Below are 27,150 nucleotides of genomic sequence, written 5' to 3'. Positions count from 1 at the left end.
GCGCGATCATCTATTTTGACCATAGATAATATAAATGTACATTTTGACCAATCCATGAGCATTTGATACATTTAGTTTAGTTGCAAAAAATACCACCGTAGCGCTACTATCTAATTTGTCCAAGACATGAAGTAAGCAGAAAAATTACTGCCGATTTCACGCACTCTCCAGATATTTTGTCTAATTCATGAATAAGGCAACGGGCTTTCATTTTTCATGATTTAGGCAAAATTTTTCCTATTTCATGTAATATTCAATTTCGCACATTCGGCGTAACATATATACATATATAGGGGGAGACAGGGTACATTGATACACTGGGCACATTGAACGAATTTTTTTCAATAGATGGAAATACGGATACTAACTGATTTTACCATACAAGTTTCAAACCTGACTGCTATCCAATAACAGCGCCATTGTGACAATATGTCTTTAATGATGTTAAAAGTTTTATTTTTACTCGTGAACGATTTTTATCTCCAATGAATTTTTTGAAAAATCAGCACAGTCAATATTTAATAGTCCGTTGGTAAGTTTATTCAATTAAGGGTGGACATGCTCAGCGTAGGTCAAAATGGAGCTTTTTTGTATTTTCAAACCATGATCCTGGACATTCCTTAAACGTTGTAGATAATCTATTTTTTATCCTTATTATCCTTTATATTTATTTTAAACATTTGATGACTGCAAAAAGTATTTTTATTACATAAAATAGTGTTCTTTTAAGCCTCTCGCTCTAATGTTTTAGAATATAGTCATATTTCAGTAAGTACATCCATGTGCAGTGGTGTTAAGATTTTTTACATTTATTAATTTTTAAACGAATTTATAAAACCATTAGTATAATTTATGTCGACATTATTATAGTGAAATATTTACGATAAAAAATTATATTGATAATCTCTGTGATCCCAAATTTGACAAGAATTAGGCATTTTATTATTCAAAAAATGGGCAAGATTAACACATTTGAAGATAATTCTAAAGATACGCATTATAAGCTATGTCTTTGACCTTTGAAGTGTGATAAATATCCTACGAATAATGATTGCTTTATAATAATTATTGACCTAAGAATAAGGTAGTGTTTTTTTGAAATACGCCATTTCTTTTGGCATTCCCCATTGGTTAACCTACAACATACGGCCGTAGCCATAAATTGACAAACTAAAACTAAAGTAAAGAATAAGATCACGTTAAAGCGCGTGTTTGAACATGTACCGCTTAAAAAAAATCAAAAAAAATTCGGTTATGTAGATTGGTATCAAATGTTTGATAATAACGCTATCATTATAATCAGTTATTTGATAGGTACGACTTGATATGAAAACCTACCAGAATGTAATATACATTTTACGATATGATTGTATTTCTAATTTATTTACCTACCAATTTTCTCTTGTATTTCCGTTGTATTCCAGTGGGTTTTATTATGTATTTTTAAGTCATTTATTTAGACAACGAATTGATTTCAATATCATACCTCCGATCCAACATCTCACGATGCACTGTGTATGTACAAAATTCCGGTTACACGCCTCCTGAACATATTGGATAACCTAACCTAAATCATTTGAAAAAAATAATAAAATGTAGTCTTTTTATTTTTTATTACCTTTTTATTCTTACAATTTTGTAAAAAATATCACATTTTTTTCACATTTTGTAATATAATATTAATTATTATTATTAATCAATTTAACATAATAACAAATGTTTTTATATATTCAACAATATCAATGTATTTTCGAGTGTGTATCTAATTTTGAATTACAAACTAAAACAGTCAGTTAAAAAATATTGAGCAAACATGTGGTGCGTCATTCAAATAAATCATATTTAAATAGATTTAAATAATATTATAAAAATTTGATGTATTTGACATATAAGTATGAGAGTATTTTATATTATGATCGCATTCAGGACATCTAGTGAAGGAATTACAAAGCTTGTATGCAATTTAATACAATTTACTGAATAATTAATTATACTTAAAAGTGTTGCTATTATAACTTATGTACCTAAAAGCGATAATAGAGAAACTACAGAACAGATAATAAATAGAATACCGATAGGCTATATTCAATACGCCGCATATTGATGCAGGGTTTTGAATGTGTAAGTGTCCTACGAAAATTAAGCACGTGCAATAGTGTGTGTAATACACCAACATTAAATGAGCGTAAATGCATAAACCGAGAGCAGTTTTCAGTATTCGACGTAAAACGTATTCTTGACACGTGTATAAGTTTAACCAGGATTCTTCCTTACTCGAGTTGGTTACCTGCTATCGCCTTACCCGTTATGTATTTCAGTTCCCATTATTTCTGAGTTCCCTGAGAGAAACGTATTTTTTTTTAATTGAAAGGTAAACTTAAAATATAAAAATTTTGTTAAATGGGTTTGCTATTATAAGATAAAATGCATAGTTTTATGCACAGAACAGATATAAATAATATAATTCCGATAGGCTATATACCAATACAGTAAATTTTGACGCACGGTTTTGAATATGTGAGTGCCCTATGAAAATGAACCAAACATTAATAGACGTACAATAGTGTGTGTTGCAACCTCCAAATACACCAATATTGAATGAGCGTCAGTGCATAAACCAAGAGCAGTTTTCAGAACGAAGGAGAAGCTTAGAATGATATATTATTGACACGTGTTTAAGTTTATCCCATATTCTTCCACACTCGAAATCGGTTGCCTGTTACTCCACACCCGTTAGGTATATCAGTTCCCGTTGATTCTGTGTTATCTGCAAGAGATATTGAATTGCCTATTGGACGACCTTATAGACTTGTAAAGTGTAGTAGTGTAGTTTTTTCTATTTTCAAAGCATGATCCTGGACATACCTCAAACGTTGTAGATAATCTATTTAGATAATTTTGGAGCCTTATTATCCTTTATATTTATTTTAAACATTTGATGAATGCATAAAGTATTTTTATTACATAAAATAGTATTCTTTTAAACCTCTCGCTCTAATGTTTTAAAATATAGTCATATTTCAGTACATAACTGTGCAGTGGTGTTAAGATTTTTTACATTTATTAATTTTTAAACGCTTTTATAAAACCATCAGTATAATTTATATCGACATAATTATAGTGAAATATTTACGATAAAAAATTATATTGATAATCTCTGTGATCCCAAATTTGACAAGAATTAGGCATTTTATTATTCAAAAAATGGGCAAGATTAACACATTTGAAGATAATTCTAAAGATACTCATTATAATCTATGTCTTTGACCATTCAAGTGTGATAAACATCCTACGAATAATGATTGCTTTATAATAATTATTGACCTAATAATAAGGTAGTATTTTTTTTGAAATACGCCATTTCTTTTAGCATTCCCCAGTGGTTAAGCTACAACATACAGCCGTAGCCATAAATTGACAAACTATAATTGATGTAGGGAGTAAAATGATGTTAACGCGCGTGTTTGAACATGTACCTAACCGTTTTTTTAACGGTACATGCGCGTTAACATACTTTTCATCAAATGTTTAAAATAAATATAAAGGATAATAAGGCTTCAAAATTATATAAATAGATTATCTACAACGTTTAAGGTATGTCCAGGATTATGCTTTGAAAATAGAACAAAAGCTCCATTTTGACCTACGCTGAGCATGTCCCCCCTTAATGTATTCAGATAATATTATGAATTAAAAAAAATGTCAGTAAATTGTAGGTATTAAATTGCATGTTTCGTAATTAGATCACTAGATATTCTTAGTAGCACGACACTCCTTCTTAAAATGATAATATTTAAGGGTCTTATCAGTTCGAAGTTAAAAATCAGAGACAGGTGATACTACATTATTATTGTCTATGTGTCGCCGATTGTGTGTTTATAGTTCGCTGACATACAAATGAATATTTTGTTAATTTTAATTTAGAAGTTAACAAAGCACATAATATTTCCTTTGAAAACCATTAACATTAGTATAGTAATGCCTTAGAGCAGGGGTAGTCAACCTGGTCCCTACCGTCTACTAGTAGGCGTTCCAACTTTCATATTGGGCGGTAGGGGCTTTAAAAACATTTTCCTTTTGTTTTATAAAATCCCAGAATCAGGCTTTAGTGCTGTTTATCATAAATTATGATCAAAGAAAGACACCACCTGAATATTTCCGAATGAGGAGACCTTCGTTTGTTCCTCACAAAGATTGAGCTCGATATCCAGTATTTAGTTTCATAGTATCAGCCTCAGGGATCTGATTAATAATTTAATTAATTAAATGTAATTTTATCAGACTCCGTGCTTATTTATGTATGCAAAGTGTAAATGATAGATAAGTTGTTTTATAAAGATTTATTCTGCCAAACTTAGCGAAAGTCTAACATAAAGTATTTGGTAAGTAATTATTATTATATGCTTTAACTTACTTTAACTCTGCTTTATAAATTTTATAAAATAAAGCTACTTCCCTACTTTATAAAATATCACCATTACTGTGGAACTGGTAGGCAGTTAGAAAATTTTACTACTAAAAGATATAAAAAGTGGGCGGTAGGTATAAAAAGGTTGACTACCCCTGCCTTTAGAGACAAGATATATTAATTTTCCAAATAAACTCAAATAAAAATTCTAGCTAATAGAAAAATAAATTAAAAAACTTAATTATTGGGTATCTGATAGTGTACCTTTGCATAAAAAAATAAAGATGTCTATTTACTTACTTACTTACTTAAAAAAAATATAGATGTCAGTGTTGCGAAAATTAAATATTTTGCATAATATTATTATCTTAAATAGGACTTAAATTAATCATTACTTTTTATTAACAATATCAATCTTCGACGTAAAATCGATTGACTGGTACGTTGTTGAGTAGAGTGTTGACGATTCTCTTGAATTCAACTGACAGTTGAACTCTCAGTTGCGGCAACATGGCGCGAAGAACTTCTTGACCATTTTCGCGGAGGAATAGATTCGTCGCTTCAACTGAAAATAAAAGGAAAAACGTATTAAATTAAATAAAAAATATGTCAGTAAATATGGGTTCGGATTCCGGTTCCATATCCTCAATCTGAAGAGAATACGGACAAATCGCATTAACAATAGAAAAACATGAAAAAATTATGTAAGAATATCCGAAAAATACATAAAACAGTGTCTATGTCCAGGATGTCCAGGATGTATATTTGCTGAAATTGTTCACAGAGGCTGGGCTGGAGTGCTTTTGGCCGCCTGAATAATGTCTTCAAAAGTGATCTTCCACTGTGCTTAAAGCGCAAAGTGTTCCGCCAGTGTGTGCTTCCCGTAAACACATATTACATGCGTGTGAAACATGGACCTTAAGACGATACATCAGTGAAACGGCAAATAATTTTCAACTATAGGCGCGACGAAATTTTGGACTCGCTGGCATTCGGAGAGAGAACGTCGAGCTGGGAACACGTCAATTTGTTTCGTGATGGCGACGGGGGTATTAATTCTTAAATCGTGTAAAGATGACTAACAACGTTACCCATTTCCTTGAAAAAGAAAACATGTCAATGAATATATTATTATCGTCACTAATAGAAAAATAAACAGAACATTAAATGGACGCATGTTTGATTTATATGACAAATTATATTTCGTTCGGCATGCGTCATTTGCACCCGCGACCCGCAATCCGCGCATTGCCTAGCCACAATCTTTTTAGACCGTGCTTCAACTGAGGTATAGCCTTAAGTAAAAGAGAGATCCAGAAACTTAGAGTAACACAACGTGGTATGGAGAGGTGCATGCTGGGCATAACGAGAAAGTACAAAAAGAGGAATGAGTGGATAAGGAATCAGACAAGGATTTGCGATATGATAGAGTTCATTAAAAGCTTCAAACGGAGATGGGCTGGACACATAATTCGAAGAAGAGACGAACGTTGGACAAATTTAGTCATCCAGTGGTACCCAAGAGGTACAAAACGTCCGCATGGTAGATTTAGAGGCCGCTGGATCGATGAAATGATAAAGTTCTGCGGAAGTACGTGTAAACGCAACGCACAGGACCGAGAGAAGTGGAAGCAGTTTGAAGAGGCCTTCATCCAGTAGTGGATAGATTCAGGATGATAATGATTTAGACCAGGGTGACGGAACGAGTGAGCTAAGAGAATAACTAAGACGTTTTATAACTCTCATCGGTGTGTTTAAAATCAGGAAGTCAGAAATAATGGGAACTGAAATACCTAACGGGTAAGGAGAAGCAGGCAACCGATCTCGAGTAAGGTAGAATACGGGATAAATTTAAACACGTGTCAAGAATACGTCATACGTCGAATACTGACAACTGCTCTCGGTTTATGCATTGGCGCTCATTTAATATTGGTGGCGTGGTTCATTTTCGTAGGACACTCACACATTCAAAACCCTGCATCAAAATGTACTGCACTGGTATATAGCCTATCGGAATTCTATTTATTAATCTGTTCTGTGAACAAAACGCTTAAATATACTAATTAAAGTATTGAAAAACAAGCTAGAACCACCACCAACCTTAGTTAGTTAATTCTAAGTTATCCAATAAACGGCTTAACTGGTGATTAAGCTGACTTATTTAAGTAAGTACTTACTTACTAGTATGCATATCAGTGGTAGAGGGTGGAGGTAGGCTGCGGAGAGTCATACTTACTTGTTTTCATTGAACAAAGAATGCAAATTATTGCAGGTGGAATTGGATAGTTTGAAGTGGAAGCAGTTTGAAGAGGCCTTCACCCAGCAGTGGATAGATTCAGGCTGATGATGATTTTACGTGCTTTTTTTTGTTTTGACTGTGATAATACGTACTGTGAGCAGTAAATCCATGCAAGTGTAAACGTGTTATAAATGAATAAGGTGAGGGTAAGAACAGAAATTGTTGGCGCTCCTCACACAATTTAAAAATATCTGAATTAGGTAGTACATAAAGACATAGTTTTGTAATTTATTTAATTTACGTACAAACTTGTATATTAAGAATAGCATCATGTTTTGTATAATATGTAATAAATATATTATTATTTTATTATATACCGGTGTTTCATAAACGAGTAATGACAGTCATTTTAACAAGTTACGAAATGTTTTAGAGAAACATTGTAGAATGTGCTCATATACTTATATAACAAATAACAACAATTATAATTCATTTAAGTTTTTTTACAATCGTTTCTTTATTACACATAATTGATATAGGCATGATTATATTATTACCATGGTTACTGACGTCACAAGCATAAAAATATGCAAAGATTGACGTCAAAAATAAGGGGAAAATTTGCTTTATTATTTTTTTCGCTTGTTTTTATTAATTTAATTTACATTGAATAGGCCAAGGCGAAAAAAACTCTTGCATAGATAATAATTAATGTTTGTTTTTTTATTCTCTCTAAAGTGGGTATGTAATCATTTTTTGATTAAGGTCATTGCCGACTGAAGAGGAAGCCGATACATTTCACGACTGGTCAATTTCATTTCAATTTCAATTTATTTTTAACATATTGTGGACATTACAAATTATAAGTTTAAGACGTTCACAACATGACATATAGAAATTATACTTAAAACAGAAATGTTACATAAAAAAGAGATAGATAGTATGTTATTAAACCGTAGAAATATGTACATACAAAAATATTAATTAGATAGGTACAAGGAAGTACACCGGATGAGTTAAGCAGACCCTATTTTAAAAATTTATAAAATAACGTCCACCTATACTCATCCTCACGTAGGTGGAATATATCAACACCCGAAGCAATTTTGTTGAACATAGTTATCGCCCTCCCAATTGGCATTACCAGTGGCAGGTTGGTTCTGCACCTTGGGAGAATAAACAACTGATGTTCTCTATTTCTAAGATAGTTATCAGGGACACACAGGTCAACACTGCCCAGAATGGCAGAGTTCTCATCTACCTTTCCGCCCTCCCGTTTTCTATCTGTACCTATACCTGTCATTGTCTGTCATTGTCTATATATTGCTCATACTGACGGGTCTGTCGTGTACATATTCTTAGTTTCAGATTTCTTTCAGATTATTTTAACGTATCTTGGAGACCTTGGAGTTCATCTGATTTAGTGGTTATGTGTTATTAATAATTGGAAGTGACGATCAACGTAAGTGAACTTCTTCTGTGTATAATATTATCATAATACACTAGGACGTTTGTCAATGTGACAGTCGATTCAAAACGGCAATAACTAATAACTTATTTATACTCTTCAGTCATTATAGAATACCAAACTCTGCTTGCAAGTTTTTTTTATCAATAAATAGTATGGCAGTGGACCACTCGTTGCTTGTGCAAAAAGTTATGCTCAGGCTTTATTAATCTAAAGATGGCGGTGTTAAGGTGCAATAATTGAAGGTCAGTCGAATTGTAAGGGAGTCGTTAAATGAAATAAATTACTGACTTTTAAGTGGAAGACGACAAAAAGCATTGACGCAAATGCCTCGCCTGAAGGGGGATAACTTTGCAATTAATAGTATATTATAAAAAATAGCAATATATTTTTTTTCGGATAGTTATTTAAATTTTAATTAGATCTTTTAAAACCTGTTCGGTTTCGGGCTTAGTTCCAATAAAAAAAATTGAATGGTTTCTGTAGTTTAAACAAACAACATACTTATTTATAGATAAGTATATTTTATTACCACGTTTTTCTTAGCTCGTATTCTTGTTTTTCCGGTGATTGTTTATCCAGTACAAAACTTGCAATCGATTTTTAACTAATTTCCCGACTAGTTAGACATTTGAAACTTTTAGAATATATCAGAACACGATGCCAATGCATTCTTTTAATATTTTTGGCCATCTTTAAGTAGAATTGAATTCATGTTCAGTTAATTCTGTTTTGTATGAAAAGTTATTTCGGAAGAAATCCGTAATCCAATCCACTATTATTGGTTGCTAAGGGGGTGGTCCTAGCAAATAAATTGTTAATATATACGTGCGTTACTATGGAAATCAAAATGAAATGTCAAAATGACATTTCAGTATTCTATATTTGTTTTTTTTGTTGCAAAATAGCAAAAAAATGATTTGTTGACAATTGCCTTATTTGTCCTAAATTATTAATACATAAAATTTATATGATTCAACAGAAATTTTAAAAACGTAATATATCATCATCATCGTCATCAGCCTGAATCTATCCACTGCTGGATGAAGGCCTCTTCAAGTTGCTTCCACTTCTCTCGGTCCTGTGCATTGCGTTGCCACGTACTTCCGCAGAACTTTATCATTTCATCGATCCAGCGGCCTCTAGGTCTACCTTGTGGACGTTTTGTACTTCTTGGATACCACTGGATGACTAGATTTGTCCAACGATTGTCTCTTCTTCGAGCTATGTGTCCAGCCCATCTCCATTTAAGGCTTTTAATAAACTTTATTACATCGCAAACCCTTGTCTGCTTCCTTATCCACTCATTCCTCTTTTTGTCCTTTCGCGTTATGCCCAGCATGCACCTCTCCATACCACGTTGTGCTACTCTAAGTTTCTGGATCTCATATCTATAGATACTTGTTGTCTATAGATGAGATAGTCTTGACATCCATCTATAGATACTTGTTGTCTCAGATAGATGTAGCTTTTCACCTGTTCGAGCTGAGTGCCATTGATGAGAATCTCTTTTTGTCGTGCAAAGCAGTTGAACATGACTTTCGTCTTTGTTACATTTATTTTCAAACCTACTTTGTTGCTTACTTCAGCGAGTTCCTGCATTCTGCTTTGGAGGTCTTCTGAGTCTTGCGAGAAAATTACTATGTCATCGGCAAAGCGCAGATGACTCAGGTATTCTCCATTTATGGGGATCCCTTTGTCATTCCAGTCAAGTTGCCTGAATAAGTCTTCAAGGGTAGCTGTAAATAGTTTAGGTGAGATTGTATCACCTTGTCGGACTCCTTTGCTGATAGGAAATCTGCGCGATGGTTTATGGAGATTTACAGATGCTGTTGCGCTACTGTATATATTATTGAAAATATTTATATAGCGTCCAGGGATTCCTTGTTTTCTGAGCGCGTCGAGTATTGAACATTTCTTTATCGAATCAAACGCCTTCTCATAGTCTATAAAACCCATGCATAGTGGCAGTTTGTATTCCTGGTACCGCTCTATGATTTCTCTGACGACTTGGATATGGTCCATAGTGCTGTATCCTCCTCTAAATCCGGCTTGTTCTCTCGGTTGGTTCTCGTCTAGTACATTTTGCAGACGGTTTGAGAGAATTTTTGTGAACGTCTTGTAGAGAATAGGGAGTAGACTTATTGGACGATAATTTGCTAGGTCTTCTCTGTCACCTTTTTCGTAAAGAATGACAATGCTGGCATTTTTCCATACCTCTGGGACATCCTTTTTGCATATGCAGGCTGTGAACAATTGTGCAAGTACTTCATTTGCATCCTTTCCTGCTTTTTTGAGGATATCTATCGTTAAACCGTCTTCCCCGGGGGCTTTCCCACTTTTCATGTAATTTAAAGCATGGGTTACTTCCCAGGATGTAATCTCGGGAGTATGGTCTTCCGAATTTCCATTTCTCTGAAGATCTAAGTCTATAGTCGTATTGTCAGTGTCATCACTGTAGAGATCGCTGTAGAACTCTTCAACTCGGCTTAACAAGTGTTCCCAATTTCTGACGATAGAACCATCTTTTGCTTTTAGTGCTGTGATTTGACGTTTTCCTATAGACAAGCATTGCCTGTTTTTGTTTAGACTTCTGCCTGCTTTCACAATTGCTTGTATGAGGTTTACATTGAATTTACGAAGGTCTTCTCTAATCTTCCTTCGGAGGGTTTTGCAAAGTGATGAAAACTCCATATCGTTTTGTGCCTGTCTATCGCTCTTGGTTTTCCTTCTCTGCTCCATAAGATTCAATGTTGCCTTCGAAAGCTTGGTGGAAGGTGTAACTTCTGAGCTTTTTACGCCTGTTTTTTCTGCACATTGTAGAATAATATTCGTTATATCCTCCGTGTTGGATAGGGAAACGGTTTCGTTCTCATCTAAGAAAGCCGATAGTGCATTTTTGAGTTCATTTTGGAATTCAGTATTGTTCTGCAGGTATACGCGAGCATTTGACTTCTTCTGCAGTTTGGATCTTTCTGATTTGACGTTCAATCTTATCTTACATCTCACCATCCGGTGATCACTGCCGGTGTTAAACTGATTGATCACCTTACAGTTTAAAAATGTATATTTTCTGTCAGTGAGGATGTAATCGATTTCGCTGGTCCTTCCTGTCGGGCTTCTCCACGTCCATTTACGTGTAGGTTTATGTTGAAAAAAGGAATTCATGATGTGAAGATTGTTGGTTTCAGCAAACTCCACAAGCATGTCCCCTCTACCATCCCTTGAGCCATGTCCGAAATGTCCGACCGCTACGTCATCTCTTTGGTATGATCCAATACGTGCATTGAAATCTCCCATTATGATGTTGAAGTGGCATTTACTTTTATTTTTCAAGGATGTTATTTCCTCGTAAAACTCTTCCACTTTTTCATCAGGATAGCTCTGTGTCGGAGCATATACTTGCAAAATCTGAATCCGGTACCTAGCATTGATTTTAAGTATCACGCTTGCGACCCTGTCAGAAATGCAGTTGAACTCGACTATGCGGTCCCTCCAGGCTTTGTTGACAACAAATCCAACACCGCTCGTGCGTCCTTCATCGGTTCCTTTGGAGTACAGCACATGTCCGCTTTGTAAAGTAATAATACTCTCACCTTTACGCCTTACTTCGCTGAGTCCGACAACATCCCAGTGGATATTCCGGAGCTCTTCTTGAAACTCTACACGTTTGGCATCGCTGGACAATGTTCTTGCGTTATATGTAGCAATGGTCATCTGTTGGCAGCCTTTTCCGGGTCTCCGGGGATTGTTAGCACCCTCTGCCTTCCTTCGCTGATCGCTGCCGTGATCAGTATCAGGTTGGCCTCCGGAGAATGAGGGCCGGGTTCTAGAAGTTTTTGTTTTCATATGAAGGTTTTGGACATAACACACCACGCTGTCCAGACGGGTTGGTGTGTGGTTTTTCTGTCTGGGTGATCCTTCCCGTAGCCAAAGGTCTCTCGTTTTAAGGCGCCAGAGTTTCGCCTTGCACCCTTCTCTATTAGCTACAGATATTATGTTGCGTTATACAGCACATTATCTGCATTGCCCGGGGGACGCCACGCGGAGGCTAGAGATAGGATTTGCTGACTTTCTTGGACAGTGGCGTCTCAACATTTTTTAGAAGTATACCTATTGGCATCAGTATACATCATTGAGGCCATAGTCAGCCTTTGCCCAAATCTTATCTTGTAATTATTTACCTATGATTTTTTCTAGCGGGTATATATCTGAGGTGTTTTCAAGTTATGTATGTTCAATATATATAGAATGTTACATTCTAAAAATCTTGTGAATAATTTGTTGAATAAAAGAAATGGTTTTCAGATATATTGAATAGGTAGGTACATAAAATGTAAATTTTAAATTTTCATTTTTCCTGATTCCACCACAAGATTACTTATAGCATTACAGAAGTACTTTGGTATTCCTTGAATGACTACTTACTTGTAGTGGTTACCAAGGTAACTAATTTGTTTACCAAAAATAATGTCACCACTCATTAGAATATCAATTCTATTTTTAGCCGTATCATCTTTTACAATATATAAATATAGCAATCATATAACGACATACGAATAGCATATTTTATATAATGCATAATATGTTTTTAAAAATCTAACACAGTTCAAGGCGAAAGTTGCCGCCTTGACCAACCGTTGAAGTTTATAGACATAATCATATTATTGACATAGCTGACGGTTGACGGGCGGTTTAGTAACCCCCGACGCGCGACGTAGCGAATGATATCATATATTATATATATATATATATATATTATTATATATATATTACATAATGTAATAATTAATGTAATATCTAGTGGGTTTCATGTATGAAGAGGTCGAGATTTGGTGGTTACTTCGATGGATAGAGGATCGAATTTTATTTGCAGCGTAAACAGTCGGTACAAGAGTGTGTGACAATACTTATGATCATCAGTGACGTCCCGTGGGGGTAGGCAGAATGAACGTCGCTTGGGGCGGCAGTTACTCGAAGGGCGGCAAATCGAGGAGAACCATTTGGTATATACAGTAATAGCTACATAAACTTAGGAATAACGGAAATATCTTTCCATTAAAAAAATCAGCTCACTGGTTGGAAACAAAATGTATTGTTTAACCTAATTATTAATTAATTAAGGTTTGACAGGACTGTAATTTTTTGTCGAGTTCGAGTTGTCTAGTTTACTTCCATTGCCCTTCGACATCCGTGGTGATGAGAAACGACACGTGCACGGATGATACAAAATACTGTATAAATTTTTTTTTGATATTGCGACATTCGCTGCCCAGGGGCGGCATTTTGTCTAGGGACGTCACTGATGGCGTGACGGGTCGAACTAATAGTGAGATAAACACACATCATAAATTCGCTCCAATGGTAAAAAAGTCACCTACGCTATTTTCATATAAAGGCGCTATTTTCATTAAAAATATTAACATTTTAAAACATCTGGTTGTGTGATACAAATTTTGATTATTGTTTGTTGATATTCAAATACTCCAAAATTCAAGTGGATTTATTCAAAAATTTTTAAAAAATGCTCAAAATACACTGCATACTCTTAATTTTACCTGGAACACCATTTGAAAAACGCTTCTGTAGAGCATCACATTACCTTTAACCCTAGCCGCCAACGATCCTGGCCTAGAGGCCCGCTTCAGGATGTGGGGGCCATGTTTATGATACTGTTTCGAGGTACGAATCTCGGTAGAATGTTATGTTGTGCGGGACAATACAGAGACTGAGATACTAACAGACCGGAAACTTAGGTATATTCGAGTGACATGTCCAATGAATATTTATGATCCGCTATTTATTGACGTGCTCACAACCAAAAGAATGTTTAGGAAATAATTATTATAATTGAGTCAGCTGCTATATGGAGTTTGCGTCATCGGATATAGCTGACGCTGTGGAAAAATGGATATTGCGGAAATTATCATTGCAGTCAGCTATTTACTTTGTTTGCGATAATTGGACACTACGGTAAATGGATATTTAATATCGCCGATAAATATATTGACACAGATTGAGTTGTTTATCCCCATATATCTTTCTAAAACAATTATTATGATCTACTTACTCAGTATTCTGTTATTGTTGAAGATCCTCTTTACAGTCATCTTTACGTTCTTGACATTCAAGTCAAGGTCTAAGGTGTCGACTTGGATATATGCTTCGTTATTCTTCGTTACAGTCTTCACCTGACCTTTGATGTTTGACGTTACACCATCTGAAACATTAATTTAATATCATTAGTATATACTAGATGGCGGGATTCCTCTGGGGCGGTTCCGTCCAAATTCCATCGTCATGTCAGACGCTCCGTTACCCGGTAGCAATGGACGTGGCGATGCATATGAGGAAATTACCTACATGATTTTGAGCTTTAACGTGATGGGTAAAGTAATTTTTTTGAACATACTGTGAACATTACAAATTATAAATTTAAGACATTCACAACGTGCCATTTAAAAACAAAGAAATACTATTAATTCAGTGTAAAGAAGAAATAAATATTATGTATGCAGTATCACAAAACACGATATGAAAAGTAAAGTAAAATGATCCAAAATTTAAAAATTTTAAGCATGGAAGCTCACCGAATGAGCTAAGTGGATCTTGTTTTAAGAATTGATAAAACAACGCCTACCTATACTCATTCTCACGTAGGTGGAATATATCAACATCCGAAGCGATTTGGTTTAACAGAGTTATTGCCCTCCCAATTGGCACCACCAATGGCAGTTGGCATTGGCAGATAGTTATCAGGGACGCACAAGGCAATACTACCCAAAATGGCAGAGTTCTCATTTACACCATGTACCTATAAGTCGAAAAAAAATACGTCGCGAAATATTGATATTTTCTAGCATTTGTTTGTTTAGAAAAAAAACTACAGTATGTAAGAGAAAGCCAGTTAGATAAAGCCACTAAATAATACGTATCTATACAACCTCAAATTAATGAGTCTCAAAAATTTCTTTTGGACTCGCTCCACCATAAGGTTGTATTTCAACTGAGCGGGCCCCAAACAATCGACTCACTCTCAAGCCGGCTTTTAACTAAGGAATTATAAAGGAATTGTAATACAATAACATCCAAAAAGACCCGGGAAATACGTAAGACGTAGTCCTACATTTGTAGCGTCCTTTTACAAATGATATCTATATGGCCTCTAAATGACAGCTAACTGTCAAACGTCAAACTGAAGATTTTTTTACCAAATATAGCATGGAAGGTTCCGTTTCCACTGGCAGGGATGATGAAGAGAACTCCGCTGCTCGTATATCTGGCCTTGATCTTCAGCTGAGGCATCTTCACCCTCGCCTCGAAGGGGCGGGAATTTTCACTTAGCCTGTAATAGGAAACAAATAAGGAAAATGTATTTAATATTTTGGAAAGGTTTTAATCAAGGCCTGAACAAAAACGATGCATGAGTGCGAGTGAGAAAGTATTCGGCACCCTTATAATCTCTGCGACACGCGCTAGAGTAAGATAAAAGGTCTACATATTTTTAAGTTGGTTTCCAAAAATATCGCCGGCAAATCGTGCTGAATCGCTTCACGTAGCGTGTTGTTCGTGTTGCTAAATTTGCTATTTTTTGTGTTAAACATAAAGTCAGTGGTAAATATTTTTAGTTAATTAAGTAGGAAAGGTGGTTCTGCATGTTGTATTAAAATATGGTAGCCGTACTGATAAGCAAGAAGACGGTATTACGTTTCATAGGTAAGTTGATACATATTCGTGACAATTTATTTGTATATTATTATTTATTTTAATATCAGTGACCTAGTGTTTCTTTAAAATAACTTAAATTATGGATATATTTACCTAATGGTTGCATTTTGACCGCTTAAAAATACTACTAAACTTAAAAAAACAGAAAATTATATTTTAATTCTGAGCGTCTAGTGCGAGCACTTTGGGCGAGCACTAGCGAAATGGTCTATGGTCTCGAGCATTTATATGCGAATGCGTTCGCTCGCCCACAAACCAAACGCACGGTACGTAGCTTCATTTAGCAATGCAACGGGTGGCGTCTATATGTATCTATAGTCTATGGTTTTAATCCATTCATACTAAGTAAATAATATATTCAATCGGTACCTAGAAGGATTTTTACTTGTAGGGATTCTGTTTGAAAGTATACTATTTACTCCACTTTACCAGCAGCTGATGAAATGGTATGATATGGTTTTTTGCAGAATGATGCCTTGCTCTGGTAGCTTAATAATATATAATATAAAATAAACCATAACAATCAATCAAGAAAGTCACAAGTAATGTATAAATAATTTTTAATTAACTATTTTTTTTATTCAACGAATAATGAATGTAACATAATAATTATTGAAAATACATAATTTTGAAAACACTTCTGAGAAAATATATTATCTTTCTTCTTTCTTTCGACCATGTCCGATCCTAATAGTATCATATTATGGGCCTCAACAGAGTGGAAGTTTGTATTAACAGATTTTTGTTTTTACGAGAAATGGATGTCAACAAGAACAGTGTGTCAACAGGAAAACAATATGTGTACTTGCCAGACCCAGGATTCGAACCTGGAACCCACGATTCTATAGGCCGATGCTTTAGCCGCGCGGCCATCGTATAACCAATGAAAAAATCTTTTTGAATGCAAGTTCAAGTAAGGTACAACAGAAAATCTTGGAGTGATCCGTGACGTCGGTTAGTAATTAAAGTAATACCTACTTGGATTTAAAATATAAATGCCGATCGCGAATGTAGCTCAATTTAGAAAGCGCTTCAGTGAGTATTAAAAGCCATTAGTTAAAATTTATCGTAATTAAGTATGACTTCTTTAGCATTGTGGTCAATATGCGTGAGCGCGATACCCGAGAAATACAGGTTCGATACCTGGGTGTCTTACATTTTTCAAAAGGATTTTTTCTATTGTTTATAATATATTTTCTCAGAAGTGTTTTCAAAATTATGTATGTTTAAATAATTAGAACCATTCGAAGCAATATGGTTAAGTAAAATTTGCCATTCAATGCATTATAATATTAATAATAGTAATTTATCCAATTTTTCTGAGAATACTCAACATTTACAGCATATATGGATCACATGCCACTAGTAGGTACCTATAATATAATATATTATTATATGCATAATATAATATTATGAATAATCGATTTAACGTCAACCTTGATATGAAAAACAATTTAATTACCATAATACGAGTACTTTATCTAATGATATAAGTATACATAGATAATAATTGATTTAATAATATACTTATGTAATATATATATATATTATATTATATTATGTGCAATGGCACCCAACTCGAGCAAATCAGCAGTTACGTCTATCTCGGACAGCAGGTGTCCATAGACGGAAGCATGCGCGATGAAATTGCTCGAAGAACAAAGCTGGGATGGAGTGCTTTCGAACGTCTGAATAGTATCTTCTACCATTGTGTCTTAAGCGTAGGGTGTTCGACCAATGTGTGCTACCCGTGCTCACGTATGGCTGCGAGACGTGGACCCTCAACACGAGAGATGTCCAAAGGCTAAGAGTCGCACAGCGAGGCATGGAGAGGTGTATGTTGGGCATCACGCGAAAGGACCGTAAGAGAAACGAATGGGTTAGGAAGCAGACAGGAGTACGCGATGTAATAGACGTTGCCAAACACCTGAAATGGAGATGGGTGGGGCACATTGCTCGCCGAAAGGACGGCCGCTGGACAAATGCCGTCATCCAGTGGTACACCCAAGGGGAACAAAACGGCCACAGAGTTGCCCTAAAAGCCGCTGGATTGACGAACTGGTAAAGTTCAGCGGAAATACGTGGCAGCAAACGACACAGGATCGAGAGAGTTGGAAGAAGCTTGGGAAGGCCTTCATCCAGCAGTGGATTGACCCCGGCTGATGATGATATTATGCGCATAGGTGACGTGTCGAATGCATGAAACTATTGAGGTCACACTGCGGTAAAAGAAAAAAATATACTATACTTAAATCATAAAAAAAAGAAAATAAGCTGAACATCGGTTCTTTTTCTGATTAAAACTTAACGAATTGACATGTATAAATGTACATAATAGTATATCATCATCATAACCAATATGGATCATATATTCAGTGGTAAAGGGTGGATGTTGGCTGTGGAGATCGTTTTAATTGAACTAAGAATACAAATTGCAGATGGTGTTGCTTATTTTTAAAATTCATATTAATTCAGCCTAAGCCAAACCATAATAGTGGAAGTAGACTGTGGAGATTCAACAAAAACAGTACACGCTTTGTCAGTCATACTTATTTGTTTTAATTGAACTAACAATACAAATTGCAGACGACGTTGGTTAGTTTTTAAAATTTAATAATTAAACCTTGACTGAGACTGACCATAATATAAAAAAAAAAAAATGATTTATTGGCGTAATTATAATAAATAATATTGTATAATTTGCAGAATATTTTTTTTATATTACAATATTATATATTGTGGTTTGGTTTTAAACTAACCAACAAGATCTGAAATTTGTATTCTTAGTTCAATAAAAACAAATAAGACGTATGACTGACAAAATTTCTTGAGCACTATTTGTGTCGGATTTACACAGTAAACATCCAGCCCTCGTCACTAATATATTATTATATCTACTGCTGGATGAATGCCTCTCCAACCTGATTCCATTATCACAGGGATAATCAACCTGGTCCCTACCGCCCACTAGTGGGCATTCCCGCTTTCATTGTGGGCGGTAGGGGTTTTAAAAACATTTTCATAATGTTTTCATAAAACTCTCCGTGACAATTTAAATTTCAGAAAATATACTATTTGTATCAACCTCGCATAAGTTTAGTTCAGTTTATTGATACATTTCCCTATCTTATATCTTGTGTAATCAAGCTTTAGCGCTGTTAATCATATTATGACCAAAGAAAGAAACCGCCTATTTCCGAAAGAGGAGACCTTCGTTTGTTCCTCACGAAAATTGAGCCAGATATCCAGTATTTAATTTTACAGCATCAGCCTCAGGGATCTCATTAATAATTTAATTAATTAAATGTAATTTCATCAGACTTGATGCTTCTATGTATGCAAAGTATAAATAAAAAGATATATTTAACTACAGTTAGTTGTTTTATAAAGATTTATTCTGCCAAACTTAGCGCAAGTCTGACATAAAGTATTTGGTAAGTGATTATTATTATATGCTTTAACGTGTTGTAACTCTTTATAAATTTTATAAAGTAAAGTTACTTCCCTACTTTATAAATCACCATTACTGTGGAACCGGTGGGCGGTTAGAAATTTTTACTACTAACAGAGATACAAAAGTGGGCGGTAGGTATAAAAAGGTTGACTACCCATTATCACGTAGTTTTACAAAGCTTAACTATATCGTAAATCCAGCGGCTTTTAGATTTATCTTTCGAACAAATGAATAACATTTGAGGTTTTTTGCTATTTTGCAACAAACAAACAAACAAACATAGAATACTGAAATGTCATTTTGATTTCCATAGTAACGCACGTTAATTGCTAGGACCACCCCCTTAGCAACCAATAATAGTGGATTGGATTACGGATTTCTTCCGAAATAACTTTTCATACAAAACAGAATTAACTGAAAATGAATTCAATTCTGCTTAAAGATGGTTAAAAGTATTAAAAGAATGCATTGGCATCGTGTTCTGATATATTCTAAAAGTTTCAAATGTCTAGCTAGTCAGGAAGTTAGTTAAAAATCGATTGCAAGATTAATACTGGATAAACAACCACTGGAAAAACAAGAATACGAGTTAAGAAAAACGTGGTAATAAAATTTTGGAAGTGGGTGATTCTTGTGCCTGTTAGATAAATTAGCACTGTTATATAAAGTGGTATTACGGTCAAGATTGTATTTCATTTTGTGTAATGATCATTTGGTTTCCACACACTCTAATTGAAGTCAGAAACGTATCCGGAAATTTGTACGAAAACAGTTCACCGCAGGACACTTATTCGCGCCGCAAGTACGTGAAACATGAGTTCGTGTAACATTTAATCAAATGACGAGTTCTTCGTTGAACATTTCACCGTGGAATACATTTGCACGTATGCTACAACATGTGGAGATGTCTTTACTAGGTTAAGTCAGGTTTGGGTTAATCTAATTGGAACACTACTATTTGAAAACTATCGCCGCATTTTGTAAGATACGTACAAATGTATTCCACGGTGAAATGTTCAACGAAGAACTCGTCATTTGATAAAATGTTATACGAACTCATGTTTCACGTTCTGCGGCGCACGAATAAGTGTCACACGATGAACTGCATACGTACAACTTACATGTAACCGATGCTTGCGCCTGTTGGATAAATCAGCACTGTAATAAAGTGTTATTGCGGTCAAGATTGTATTTCATTTTGTGTAATAATCATTTGGTTTCCACACACTCTAATTTTATTGTAGTCAGAAAGGGCTGATCTTGGCCTTTAGACCAATCGTACAGCCACAATAAACTGTGTGGAAATGTTATACACGTGTAACTTAGATTCGTTGTTCTCTTAAAATTTAAATATTTATTTTAATCTAGGGTTTATTATGTTTACATTTTACAACATCGTTACCTTACTTTGAAAAGGTTCTAACTGACATTTTGGCCTAAAATGACTTTTTGGTGTGAAAAGGTTCCATTAAGGCTATACCTCAGTTGAGGCATGGTCTAAAAAGATCGTGGCTAGGCGATGCGCGGATTGCGGGCCGCGGGTGCAAATGACGCATGCCGACCAAAATATAATTTGTTATATAAATCCAACATGCGTCCATTTAATGTTCTGTTTATTGTTCTAGTCCGACCCCATTCGGGCCCAATAGGACACGCGGACATGGTGGCAACCGAGGCCAATTTTGCGGCCTTTACTAAATTCGCCAGAGCATACGGGGGGCGGGACACTCTCGACTCCCCTTGCGACTCTTCAAATTAAAGTCACTGATAGTTGCCATATAAATTAACATCATGCATTCGCACTTCGGTGCAAGGTTGCATCACCAGTCCCGTGCGGCTCTGCTCGGGACAAAAATGAGGGCTTAAATTCTTTGATCGGGCACACGTAAGGGTTATGTTAGCCGGCCGCGTATGACGTGGCTGCATATACATAACGGGAGCGGAGGTGGGAATTTTACACACCATGTTCTATTAGTAACAATAATAATATATTCATTGACATGTTTTCTTTTTAAAGTAAATGGGTAAGGTTGTTAGTCATCTTTACACGATTTAAGAATTAATACCCCCGTCGCGATCACGAAACAAATTGACGTATTCACACCTCGACGGTCGCTCTCAGACTGCCAGCGAGTCCAAAATTTCGTCGCGCCTATAGTTGAAAATTATTTGCCGTTTCACTGAAGTATCGCCTTAACCATATTCTATCATATACGTTTATTTCAGAGTCATCTATTGTCAAATATGGGAATTAGCAGTATGCCGGAGTTTTTTATATTCAAAATATGACGATTCCAAATTTCAAACGCTCATAACTCAAAACATGGTCAAGTGCAATTAGAACCTTTTCAAAGTAAGGTAACGACATATTAGAAGTAGATTTGTGAAGCAATGTTTTTTGAAGGTTTGAGGTTTCATTTAATAATAATAATATTAATTTACTCTACTCAGGAATTTGATTGTCATGGAATCACTTCATGATTGCAGTAAAATTTTCAACCTTCACATTATATTCGAGGGTACTTATCATTTATAGCTCCACTGTGGTTTAGTTTCAGAGTGCTCTTCTTGAAGGCCGCAGTTATAAGTACGTATAGCAACATCTGTCGGTTGATAATAAAAACACACGTCACCGAACAGTCCGTGCAACTAGACGTAGTCTATCCGCAACTGATGTAAAACTCATTAAATTAATTTCGTTTTATTATAAGACTGTAGTTATAAATGTATATGTATGTATAGCAATCATACCATTTCATTTTCATCAGGGGCGCGACAACCCTGTGTGGGTCTTTGTCTCCTCCAACAGCTCCTTCCATCTGTCCTTATCCAGTGTGGCCGCTTTCCAATTTGGTACCCCCAGAATACGGCAGACACTTGCAGCTCCAGCCAACCAGCGAATATTTGGCCTGCCTCTTCTTCTACGCCCTATTGGATTGCTGGACATCACTCTCTTTGCCGGTTCATTGTCATTCATACGGTACACATGACCCAGCCATCGCAGTCTCCCAATCTTAATTGATTGAACTGCGCTGAATCTTCGTACAGGCCGTAGAGCTCAGCATTATATCTTCTCCTCCAATTGGTGCCGTCCCTGATCGGTCCATATATACGGCGGAGAATTTTTCTTTCAAAAATGTTCAGGGCTCGTTCATTTCGTAGAGTTAATTTCCAGGTTTCCGATGCGTAGGTGAGCACTGGCTTTACAAGTGTCTTGTAAAAAGTGCTTTTAGTTCGGCGAGATAGTATGCGGGACTTAAAATGTCTTAATAGGAAAGTAGCATTTATTTGCAGACATGATTGATTGTTGATTTCTTCTGTAATATTATCATTATGTCGAGTTACAAGAGAACCAAGATATAATATGAAACTGTCGACCGTATCAAACTTGTATGCACCAATATCTTACTTGTAGCAATCATACCGTTCAGCATTAAATGCGTGACACACTTTAATATTATGTATGTTTTGTTGTCAAAACAAAACAATAGAGCGATAATATTAGTCAGCATTTCCTCAATCATAATAAGATCAGTAAGGTCTGTTTCGATTTGCTAATTGCGACAATATCTCTTGTAATATGTGTACTGCATTTGTATAAATTGGAAGGACAATGCATGAATCTCCACTCAAGTCATCGAGTCCATCACGAGGCGTAGTACTATTGTCACGAGTTCTTCAGTCGACATCACTCCACTCGAATCAAGTCTCTCATTTCATTAATATAATCAATCTCTTGATCACATCGATCTCACTAGTACATCATTACCCGCGATTATTATCTCACGCTGTCATCTTTATTAAAATGTTATTGTATTCTTCTACAAATAAATTCTCCTCCAAACATCCACGCAACAACGACCTTTATCTTCACATCATAATATACTTCCAAATATATTTACATTTAGAACGATATAATGTATCGTGATGTATTATAACTAGGGATTCCAATCCTGGGATCCCGAGCTATTTTCGATACCTATGAATCCCGGGATTGATAAACATAATCCCGGGATTTCAGGATTGATTTTTTTTATAAATTTTTATGGAAAATAAAATAAAAGCGAAAATATAACAGAAAAAATACTTTTAATACAAAATAACTACATTTGAAATAAACTGAATTTGAATGAAGTTTGATTTATACCCATGTGTAGGTTGCCGATTCATTTTATTTTTTCACATGAATTATTAAAAATTGAAAGATTGGAAAAAAACAATGCTTCGCACTATTAACAAAGTTATTCTACCATGATATTTGACACCTTGCAGACGGGCGAGTTTAGATATGAGAGCCGACTAACGTATTCGTTTGACATCATACGTTTTACGGCAGTTTCAGATTTGGCTGACTAATTTATGAAGCGGAAAGGCCATAAGTACGCCATGATTATTTATTTTGCTATACTATTTTAAATCTCGCTAATCCATTAATTAAGTCTTTACTATCAGAAACAGCAATCTCCTATTACATTCACATTATTATTTATATTAAAATATTATTTACTCCGTTAAAATTGTGTATTTCCAAGATTGAACGTATACAATATTAACAATAAATGTCTTAAATAGTATAAATTATACTAGATTTATTTTAGACCGATTTTATCAATGTTATTTGTAAATATAAAAATTTTATATACACAATGGAAAAAATACCAATCCCGGGATTGTCAAATTGTAATTCCAAAATCCCGGGATCAGAATTTTGGCTCGGGATTGGATTCCCTAATTTTAACCATAACCGGGATAAACTTCTTACTTCGAATACTGACAAGTGCTCTCGTTTTATGCATTAAAGCTTATTTAATATTGGTTACACACACTATTGCATGTGCATAATATGTGTTTCATTTTCGTAGGACACTCACACAGTCACATATTTAAAACCTTTTCAAAAAACGTCAAAATTTACTGTATTGGTATATAGCCTATCGGAATTATATTTTTTATCTGATCTGTGCATAAAACTATGCATTTTATCGTGTATTGAATATTGCCTATCGGAATTCTATTTATTATCTGTTATGTGGGCTCAAAGGATGGCGAAATTTAAATGTGGTCACGATCCTCAGCCATGAGTGCACGACCAAGAAGAGAAGAGATGTGGTTTTTATGTTAGGAAACAGACAAGAGTATGCTATATGATAGAAGCTGTCAAGCAGATAAAATGGCAGTACAGTTAATACACAAGACCCGGTGAATCGACGAACTCATTAAGTTAGCCAGATATACGTGGCAGCGAAAAGCGATGAATCGAGAAGAATAGAAGAAGCTAGGGGAGGCTTTCATCCACCAGTGGATTGATCCAGGCCAATAATGCAGATCAATCCGCTGTAATAAATTATTTCCCACCATACGATAGTTTTGTAAAAGTAAACATTGTACAAGCGTAAAGTTTTTAACCGTTTTTGTCTCAAAGTTACTTTTACAATTTAGTACTTAAGCCAGACGCATATTGCACTTTCAGTTTCAACATCGAAACCGACACTCATTACTTATGTACTTGTCTTACCTATTTACCAACTTAGTACAAAATACAACGAGGCCTCGGAATGTAAGAGGGCTATCAGGGCTTTTTTTGTAATGTAACGCGGTGGAACGGCGTTCCGGCATCTTTTGTCACGGTATTTTTAATGTTTCAAAAGCAATTAGACAAAACAATATTTGCACTTACATAGAAGTTAATTTTCCTGAATCATCTCTACGAAAAAAACATATCTAATAAATTAAAAACCATCTCGTTTGTTTGTTAAGTTAATGTGAACGCGAATTTTCGCAAATGAATCTAATTATTACCCCATTAAGAGCTTCATTGAAGGCAAAAATAGTTTCGGTATTTTTTTTCATCAAACTCGTCGGACCACCTTTGACACTTTTCGATCCTATGAAAATATGTTGATCGGTGGTTCCCTCAGTGGAAGACATTCGGCCATAGACTCTAACACTAATAAAAGGAATCGAGACAATTTGCCAGACGAGAATTGGACTGAACTTTGGAAATCACCATTGCCACCGCAAAGGGGGGACTGACAGGGCTCTAGCCCGAGGGATCGACTAGATAAGTGAGATAAACGCACATCACAAATTTTCTCTAACCGTAATAAATCGCCTGCGGCGCTAATTTCCTTCAGGCGTATTAACATTTTAAAATATGTGGTTGTGTGCATTTTTTTGTTTAATGTTTGTTAATACACTGAATACCTTCCCTTAATTTAACCTCGAACACCATTTGAAAAACGCTACTCTATAGCGTCACACTGCCTTTAACCTTAGCGCACCCAGGATTTAATATTGGGGGGGGGCAAAGAGGAGAATGTAAATTAGTCCCGTAGGCTCTTTTTCTTCTTCATAGCCTAATTTCTCGTTTATCGGTCTTTTGTCTATTGCACTCGGTGTACTTACACCATGGTCCCCACATCCTGAAACGGGTCCTCAGGCTAGGATATTTGGCGGCCCCCCTACCTACCGCTAAGATTAAAGGCAGTGTGAAACACTACATTAACGTTTTTCAAATTGTGTTTTAGTTCAATTTAAGGGTACTTATCCAGTGAATTATTTGCGATTTTTAATACATCTACTTTAATAATGGAGCTGTCGAGCGACACATAATAATCAAATAATATATTGCACAATTATATAAGTAATTGGAATTGTTCATGGTCATGAAGTATAATAGCGCCGCAGGCGACTTTTTTACTATTAAAGCTAATTTATTATGTGTGTTTATCTCACTTATCTGGTCAACCCGACACGCCGGGCCCCCCATAGCCCGGGCCCCCAGGCTAGAGCCCTGTCAGCCCTCCCCAGCCATGACCTACACCAATCCGGAATTCGGGTGGACACCGAGAATTTTTTGACAGTTCCATTAGGGATTGGGTTTCTTAAAAAAAAATGCCATTAGTGTTTCGAAATTTTTGTGTTAGAAATTAAAATCTAAGAAATTTTTCTAAAAAGGGTGCTGGAGAATTACAAATCATTTTTTTGCCGTGTTTTTATTTGTCTAAGCCCAAAGGTATAGTATATTGGCTTTCAATTTCAATGTTTAAAATCATTCTGATAATTTTCATGTTTGGGGGTGCCAGGGCCCCTTCCCCCCCTGGTGCGCCACTGGACTTACCTTACTAACTAAATTACATCAGTGGTATAGATAGACAAAACAGATTCACGACTTATAATTCCACAACTATTCTGAAGGCAGTCAAACTTAGCCTTTCTGCGCTTATATACTATGGAGATGATCTATAGACGAATTATCTGCTGGATACACGTGTTATGGATCTATTAGAAGAGTTTAAATTTTGAAAGATTACTAAATACCTTTAAATTTTTATGGTATATTATACTGTGGAACTGCTATGGTATGGAGAGACGTAACAGAAGAGCAGATATGAATAACGAATAAAAATAATAATAAATATGTGTTATATATACCAGTGGCGAAGGGTGACTTTTGGAAAGAGGTAGGCTATGGAGATTTGATAAAAAGAGCACACTTGTCAGGTATACTTACGAGAATAGTACGATATTTACTACTAATGAATAGGTACACACTAGTAAATGACAATGACACACTAATTCAATTAAACTTCAAAAACTCATTGACGACATAAAAATGAGCGATGTGTTTAAATTACGTATTTTTCAAAACATGTATACCCATCAAAAATCATTAGATAAAATTTATTTTTATTTATAAAAACAATCTATGCTTACTTATTTATTAATATTCAATTAAACGCCGTTGAAATTTTGTTTAAATTATCTAATTATTAATGATTTTGGACAATGTGCGCAGTCGTGACAACATTATTATGCGCGAATGTTTTAGGCTCTGCGATAGGAGCTTACCT

The 27,150-nt window shown here is 35.3% G+C and overlaps 1 protein-coding gene across 3 annotated transcripts in view; it reads right to left on the bottom strand.

Annotated features, from left to right (window-relative positions):
- Positions 1–2,362: 2,362 nt before the first annotated feature.
- The window catches only part of Jhbp1 (Juvenile hormone binding protein 1), a 67,879-nt gene continuing 43,091 nt past the window's right edge, over positions 2,363–27,150 (bottom strand). The window contains exons 3-6 of one of the 3 annotated variants that reach the window (XR_015071247.1): positions 15,327–15,460; positions 14,186–14,335; positions 4,578–4,973; positions 3,073–4,003 (exon numbers count right to left, since the gene is read on the bottom strand). Coding sequence is in view for 1 of the 3 variants with exons in the window: in XM_085951270.1 (XP_085807396.1) it covers positions 4,819–4,973; positions 14,186–14,335; positions 15,327–15,460 (439 nt within the window). In the remaining 2 variants the exon portion in view is untranslated. Of the gene's footprint in view, positions 4,974–14,185; positions 14,336–15,326; positions 15,461–27,150 lie in introns of all 3 variants that reach the window. The other 2 variants (XR_015071246.1, XM_085951270.1) reach the window with 2 other exon arrangements.

Source organism: Rhyacophila brunnea, unplaced genomic scaffold (genome assembly GCF_057557595.1).
Source record: "Rhyacophila brunnea isolate RB1 unplaced genomic scaffold, BYU_Rbru_1.0 scaffold_24, whole genome shotgun sequence".
In the NCBI taxonomy this organism is placed as follows: Eukaryota; Metazoa; Arthropoda; class Insecta; order Trichoptera; family Rhyacophilidae; genus Rhyacophila; species Rhyacophila brunnea.
Note: the sequence above shows the minus strand (reverse complement) of the source record. Positions and strands in the feature narration are given on the sequence as shown.